We start from the raw sequence: 8136 nt of genomic DNA, 5'->3' as shown, positions 1-8136 counted from the left end.
GGAGGAGGAATGAGGCCGATCCATGGCTTTACCAAAACCCTAGACGTCGCCGGCGCTCGGATGGCACCACCTCCAATGGTTACCGATGCCGTGGATGCTTTCACCGGGCCGAGTGGACTGCGTTGCTCCCCATCCATCTCCGCGGAAGGAGAACGAAGGGACTTGGACCTGCTCGCCGAAATGGCAGACCGTCGAGGAGAGGGTCGCTCCCACACCCTGGACGCCGGAGTCGGAAAGCCAATGTCCGCCCAGAACTCTTCAGCGAGCTCCTCATCGGTCTTACGCAGGCGCACCACCGACGATGACTCGTCTGTCACGGGCGCAACATCATCCTCAGAGGCCTGCAGGCAAGAAAAACGAGAACCAGATCCGATCGCCGGAGCTCCCGCCCAACCCGGCGCCAGGGTGAGGCGTCTTCTAGATGCGAGCCGCATCCGACGAACTAGATCGTCGCAAGGTCGCTGCTAGATCGCCGTCGCCAGGTCGCTAGGTCGCCGCTAGATCGCCGTCGCCAGGTCGCTAGGTCGCCGCTAGATCGCCGACTTGGTGGCTCCCCACTAGCTTCACCTTTAACGCAGCTTGCTCGCATCTTGTACAAATTGTTCTTTGTCCTCCTTCCCTGCGTCATGAACTTCTTGTCCTTCTTGATTCTCATGGTCTTCTTGTCAATGTCCACCTGTAGACATAGTTATCATCATAAATTTCTCCAAGTAAAATTAGATTTGTCCGAACCTTCGGCACATGTCTAACATCTTTGAACACATGTTCATCACCATCTTCGGTATTGATCTTAACATCTCCAATACCTACAATGCGCTGAGGCACATCGTCGCCTTTAAAGAGTACTCCAAAATTGCCAGACTTCTAGGAAGTGAACTACTATTTGTTAAGCATCACACGATAAGAGCATGTTGTATCTAATAACCATGCTTCATTGGACTTCTCGCTTGAAAAGGTAAGCATGTCACCATCTGAATCATTGTCTGCAGACACCACCACAATGGCCGATTCATCAACATTCTTCCACGTTGGGCATTCCCTCTTGATGTGACCATAATCCTTACAATGATAGCCCCGCGGCTCCTTATTCTTCTTTAGCTTCTCCTTCTCCTTTCTGCTACTTTAATTATAACTGGTGGCCTGGTCCACACCTTTATTGCTTTCAACACCTTCAATGGTACTTCCTTTTCACGTTGATCGTTCGATAACAGTCCTGCCATAATCTCGCTTACAACACCGATAGTCTTGCCATATATCAGAGTAGTGATAATGTTCGCATAGGGCCGCGGTAACGAAGTAAGTAGAAGTGTTGCCACTTTCTCATCCGCCGCTTTAGCATCTAGCCGAGCTAGGTCTGCTAACACTTGGTTGAATACATTGATATGCTCAGTAAGGTCTGCCCTTTCCTGTGTCTGTGCAATTGTTGTTTTAGATACAACTTGTTGGACGCAACCTTATCCAGGAATTGAGTTTCCAATTTGGTTTCGCCTGGTGTCATCTCATCCATCACATGGTAAAAGATCTAGTCATTCAGACATAACCGTATGGTCCCAGCCGCCCTGCTCTTCACATCTTCCCAGTCTTCGATATCTATCTTGGCAAGCTTTAGGCACCTTGTTGACTTAGAATGTTCTTGACCCCTATCTGCCAAATTGCAAAGTTCCTCATACCATCGAATTTTGACACATCGAATCTGATTGTCGTAGACATGTCTTCCCACACTGGTCTAACAAACCGCTCCCCTCATCGAATCTGGTTTTAGCAATCCCGTTTATAATTTTATCGAGCCGGTATGTCTTGCACTATTCAGTTTTTAATGCAAAACCATAGGTGGTACGTGAGACTATATTTCTATTCGTTATAATGTTTATGGGTGTTATACGTTTGTTATAACTAGACTTTAAAGTTTACGGGATCGCTAAATCTTAGTTGACTAAGACTTAATTAAGTCTCACTCGATACTATATTCATGAGATATTATATGAAGATTTGTGCATTTTTTCTTTTTTCTTTTTATATGGATTCATGCTCTAGGGTGTGGCTACATTTTAGTCGACTAAGACTACTTAACCAAGTCTCAGTCAAGTGACATTACTATAAAAAAAATCTGAAGAATATTTTTATGCACGAATCTCATTGTAAAATTTCATATAGCATCGACTGAGACATAACAAAATCTCAGTCGACTGTGATTTAGCAAGACTGTAAAGTTCAATCTTCATAATTTCATATCAAGTTCTCGTAACGAGTGGATGAGCGAACCAGTGGCCAAATTTTCTGGCTCCCCGCCCTACAGGTTTACCCACACCACTTCTTATTCTGGAATAATCAGCAACACCAAGACGTCGGCGGAGCACGTAGAAACAAGTCAGGTCGCCTGCGCGGCTCTACACGCTTAGAGCGCCGCCAGCTGCCTCACGTTCATCGGGTGGAGGTATTTGCCGGTGTCGCCGAAGATCTCGATCGCGGCCAGGAACGACGCCTCCTCCGTCGGATGGAAGCCGTCCCAGAACATGAAGTCGTCGCGGTTTGGGCAGAGCTTGGCGGAGGTGTTGCACTGGCCCACCCCGAACCGTCCTGTGCCGGCGCAGCACGCCGTGTCCACCACCGTCAGGTCTGCCAAACAAAAATTAACCACACATCACTGAAACATCCCGGCAATGCACTGTGACAGGTAGTATTTGAGGGTGTGTCGCCGACGTACTGACGGCTTTTCCGCCGCTGGCGAAGACCATTTGGGCCATCCCTACGGAGTCGGAGAGGGAGTAGTTCATGCCGTCCAGATCAGCGTTGAGGCCCTGCAGCATCGAGTCTATCATTGGGTACAGCTGCCTGGAGAGCTTGTTCGCCGCGCCGAAGCAGTTGAACTCGTCGGTGTCATTGTTATGTGTCACCGCCACCGCCCTCTGCGACGGGCAGCACCCCACCAGCGACGGGCTGACGATGCTGAACTTCCTCGCCCCGGCCGCATACAGCTCCTGCAAGAACAGTCGCGACGAGGTTGGCTTTCACGTTCAATTACTGGAAGCACCACACCAAGCATGTATGGACGGCATGCACCTGCAGGTAGGTCTTGTAATGGTCGACGAGGCATCCCAGGAAGGCGGTGTCGTTGCGGTTCGGGGGCGTCGGCCAGGGGTAGGCGTACTCGAACAGGTCGTTGCTGCCGACGCTGATGAAGAAGAGCGATCTGGAGATGAGGTCGTCCGAGTCGTCCCCCATCATCTGGACGGCCGCCGTGAACTTCTCGAGCTGGTCGGTCATGCTGTACACTGGTCGCCCACACTGCATGCACGAAGAAAAGCGGATTCAGTGGCTACGTTACGTACGTGCTATAACATGGACAAATCTGGTTAGTGCGTACAGGGAGTAGGCCCGTGTTCTCCTGTAGGCCTGACCCTCCTGATGCGAAGTTGACGCCGCTTTTCATCTGTGGAACGACGCCCTTAGCCGGGAGGGAATGGTAAGCAGGTGGGCTCTCGTCGAATCCCAGGAAGATAGCTGCTCGTCCAAACAAATATACGTAAGTTGCTCACCTCATTTGTCTTTAGCGAATAGAGGAAAGAACCACATTATAGAATGGCAAAAGTTAGCTGAGTTGTTAATGCTTACTGGAACAAAAAATTCTTATAAAACATTAGCATTGAGATTCACTTTTACTATTTTTGTTCGGGACTAGAATTATTTGGAGAAGTACCTTTTTTTCATTTACCTGTGATAGAGACCGTCTCTTATTATAACTGTGTATTTTAAACAGTTATCCAGGTTTTGACCCGGAATCACGAGCTTGGAGCAGTGACCAAAGTCGCCTATTTTGTTATACTCCCTCTGTTCCATAATGTAGCCCACATAGATTTTTCTGGCATTTTTCGCTTTTCTTTTTTGCTTGGTTAATAAAATAGTATATGAGTTAGACGAGACTTTGCTAATTCTCATCTAGACGAGACTTACCAAATCCGTGTTTCAAGTCAAACTTCGTGAACTTTGATCAAGTTTATAGAGAAAAATAATTATATGTACAATATCAAACTTTATAATATAAAACTATAAAATGACATGTATTTTATATTCTAGATGTAGATATTTTTTCTATACTTGATCAAACTTGAAAGCTTTCATTTTTTCAAAAACATTATGAAATGTAGGGAGTATAAATGCCAGCTTCTGGGTCCCGTTGTCAAACTAAAAGTTATTCTCTGGAGATTGTTTGAAGTTTTAAACATTATCTACACTGTGACATTTTTACAAGTGTCTGCACTATGACTAGCCTTGTAAGTTGTAACGATCTGCTCTAAGTCCACCACAAGATCTGCAAGAGGGTTGACAAGGGACGAACATAGATCAAGGGGTAAGAGGTTCCCTTGCCTCTACCAATGCCATGGTCGCCACCACTACTGCCGCAAGAGCTTTTAGAGTTTAGGGTTAGTGGAAAATGCATGAGCGAAGTGAGCACGCGGGCGAGAGCTAAGTGTGTGTAGGTTACTTTTTTCTTGGGTGGACTAAAGTTCGAAACTAGTCTAGGCCATAGTTCAAAGTAAATTGGAGAAAATAATTCACCTCAAAGTGTATGGCATAATAAAAGTAGTACTTCAACAAAGAAACACAAAACAAATTACCGGGCCTTCTTTGCGGTGCTCACACATAATATTCTTATTTGTTCCTCAAAAAATGAAAATATTCTTGTCAGGGCTTGCAATGTTGGTTTGGTTCGGTTTTTTAAAAGTATGGCTGTGATGGCAATTCTAAGTCAAAACTTGGACAAGCTGTATAAAAAGGCACTTTTACTAGGGTGAAAGTGCCCAACCTCTGCCAATGAATTTGTGTTTTTAGTTGTTCAAGTGCTAACCTAATAAGGTTATCCGTAATAGGAGTATCATAGCTAGTATCATACATGCTGACTAGTCAATTTTAATGAGGTGACATAGAATTAAATGAAGAAAGAGATAATTGAGTATTATATCGTTATACACTATCACAATAAATACCGTACTACTATATGTCTTGCATGAAAATAAATAAGAGCATCTAAAATAGTAATTTATGATTAAGATCTCTTTATAATACTATGCATTGTAAAGGTAGTATTATATACTGGTATCATATGCATGATATACTAACTTATGATACTACTCACTACCGACAGCCTTCACACATCTTAGTGCTCCTGACAACTCCAAGTTCCAAGGTCTTAGTGCTCCTGACAACTCCACATCGGCACATCGACATCGTACGTACGATGTTCCCTGTTCCTTCTTATTTTAACTGATTATATTCCATATGAAATAAGAGGAGAAGAAAAGCTGCCCACGACCTCCCAATGGGCTGTTAAAATAACCCTTCCTTGAATTTACTTTATTTTTATTTCTTTTTTCGAGCTCCAACCAAAGTAGATTCGAAGACAAGTCATTTCAATTATCCTTTTAAGTTCTGGATTTCGCGAAAAACCAGCTATATCAGATCTTGGTTGGACTTTCACGCCTAGCCATAAGTCATTCCCATATTTTGCCACATACCCATTTTTTTAAAATCAGTTTCAGGGGAAGACCAAAAATCTTGCACGGCAGGTCAACCAGAAAAACTCAAAAGAGAAAGAAGTTACTGTTGTGTCTATGGTCTGCTTCGACTGTTTGAAAGGCGCTTTCCAGAAAGGAAACAAGATTAACTGAAAGGCTTTGGCGTCTAGTGCCTAGATCGTCACTCGGAGACTCAAAGGACAGCAGGCTTTCAGTTCCGTTGGATCGTTGCTTAGCTGGCACGATAACATGCATAGACTGCTCACGTGTTCAGTAATAAGTAGCAAAACAAATACACCTAGGCAAAATTCGTCGCAAAAAAGAAGCTAAAACCAGTAGCCTCTGCTACGTAGTACTGTACTTATATAAAGCTCAAGGGAGAAGAGAAGTCTTCACGGCACCTATGTAGTCAGCGAGGTTTTTGCCATTGCTGAAGCGGCCGGTGGGCGCGCGGGAGGAGGGGTAGTCGACGCCGTACTGCGGGTAGTTGGCCCTGCACTCGGCCTTGCAGCCCCGCAGCTTGTTGTTGTTGCCGACGTCCACCGTCGAGTCACCGAACACGAAGATGGCCGGCACGAGCCCCTCCGGCGCGGGGGCGGGGGCGGGTCCGGGGGCGGCGCTGGCGACATGCAGCGCGAGCTCGAGCATGCACAGCGCGACGAGCGCGAACGCCCCGCCGCCACGGCCGGCCATTGGACCGACGGAGCCCCTCTTACGTACCTCGATCGCGCTCTGCCGTACGTACGGCCTCTCCGCTTCCTCGGCGGTGGTCGTCGATGAGACTACGATTCGAGCGGTCACTGGGACATGGTATCAGCACGCCTATATATACACTCGTGCGCCCAGGGCGGCGCGAAGAATAACACGAGTATAATAAGCAAAAGGAGCTGCAACAATTGGCTACCTGCGGCAGTATCTTCGAATCCTTCGCCGCAGTAAGCGATCCGGGGGGATATGCTGCTTGTTCCGTAGCGCAGAAGCGGTTCATCTTCCCGCATGCGTTTCTCAGTCGCGCTAGCCATTGTTAATGGAGCTTTGCGCCGTGGCGACCTGCCATTGGCCGCGAGCGACCTAGAGCTGTAGTACTTAGTTCTTACTATATACTTGTATGCCAGGGCATTCGTGGTAGTGACTAGTGGAGAACTGTGCATCGCCTGCTAGCGCAAAAAAGTAATCCGGGCTTGGATCTTCAGCCCGTGCGCGGTTGCGAGCCGGTGGCCTGTTGTGGTTCGGGAGACGGGTGCGTGCATACGTACAAATTAGTTGGAGACCGAGACGCGACGTCCCTTCCGGGATGGCGAGCTGGCTTCGGAGCTGGCTAGCTGGCACTGCGAGGAAGTGCATGGAATGTATCAGCGCCGAACGGGACGTGGTCGGTCACTGCGTCGAGGGCAGACACATTGTCGTTTTTACTAGCGCATCTGCGTGTAAAAATACTGAGGCGCTACTCAGGTACTACGTGGCTGCATTCGTCACGAGGGTCGCATGGGCATTTCTTGCGCATAAACGATAGGCTGTGAATCTTGCACCCGCATAGTTTTTGTACAGTTCGTGCGTGGAAGCCGGCGGCGGCGTAAAATTGCGCCGGGTATCTTAGAGCATCTCCGGTCAGTGACATAAATTATGAGCCCGCTGGATTCCTCAAACCGGCCCTATAGGCACCAACTGACTGGTGCCGCTGATATTCAGCCATATATAGGGTGGATATGAGGAGGCCCGGTCCATCTGGACGTGTCCGAACTAACGGCTAGACCCATACAAACACACGTTAAAACCCATTGGTCCGATGAGGATGCATTCATGCATCCACTCCATGTGTCTGCTCCCCTGCACAACCCGAGGGGCCAAATTCGGCTATTTAAGCCGGACGAATAGTCTCATTTCCACCCTCTCCTTCCCGTCTGCACCCCCACTCCGAAGCCACTAGGGGCTCGTGGTTCGCCAGTAGCCATGGGCCGCCAGCGGATCACCGCGTACATCATGCTCACTTTGCAAAGCTGGTCGGAGCTCCTAGCGGAGATCCAGCACGGCGCGCCACTTGGATTGCAGCCGGCTTGCGTCTGTACTCTCCCGAGCAGGAGGCACCAAAGGAGGAGGGAGTGGCGGACAGCAGGCATCGGAGCTGGATGCGGACATGGAGAAAGCAGACAAAGAAGGAGGAAGGCGGGGTGAATCTGGCGCCTTCGCCTGCCGAAATAGGCATGGCCGACGCGCTAGCCAAGTTCCACGTGGCCCAAGCGGAGGAGGCGGGGGAGTTGTAGGCCATCTCAACTCCATCCAGTCAGAGCTCGAGGTCGCGGCAAACCGTGCTATCTTCGCCAGGCGGATTCGGAGCTGGACTCCAACTAGGAGCCCGAGCTGCGGGCCATGACCAATGGCCAGGAGGCCGGTCCGTTCGGCACTACCGGCACGGAGGTCGACGACATTTCCGATGATGAGTAGTAGTAGGATAGTTTTATCCACCTAGTAGTATGTAGCTTTTGTGTTGCTGAAAGTGCATCTAATCCCTGGATGGTTTTGTTAATTCATAACAATATATATATATCATTGAACTAATGCCTATTCAAAAGAATATTTCAGGAAACTTCAATTTAGGTACAGAATGGGATGTGAAAGTAGACCC

The 8136-nt window shown here is 48.2% G+C and overlaps 1 protein-coding gene across 1 annotated transcript; it reads right to left on the bottom strand.

Moving 5' to 3' along the window:
• Nucleotides 1–2395: 2395 nt before the first annotated feature.
• LOC123049746 (GDSL esterase/lipase At1g33811-like) lies at nucleotides 2396–7779 on the bottom strand. Its single transcript, XM_044472628.1, has 6 exons — nucleotides 7502–7779; nucleotides 6611–6732; nucleotides 3365–3501; nucleotides 3061–3285; nucleotides 2705–2978; nucleotides 2396–2616 (listed from the first exon to the last, which is right to left on the bottom strand). Exons 1-6 carry the CDS (start codon nucleotides 7777–7779, stop codon nucleotides 2396–2398), a joined length of 1257 nt encoding a protein of 418 aa, XP_044328563.1.
• Nucleotides 7780–8136: the final 357 nt, after the last annotated feature.

Source organism: Triticum aestivum, chromosome 2D (assembly GCF_018294505.1).
Source record: "Triticum aestivum cultivar Chinese Spring chromosome 2D, IWGSC CS RefSeq v2.1, whole genome shotgun sequence".
In the NCBI taxonomy this organism is placed as follows: domain Eukaryota; kingdom Viridiplantae; phylum Streptophyta; class Magnoliopsida; order Poales; family Poaceae; genus Triticum; species Triticum aestivum.
The sequence above is the reverse complement of the archived record's forward strand: the minus strand, read 5'-3'. Positions and strand labels throughout refer to the sequence as shown.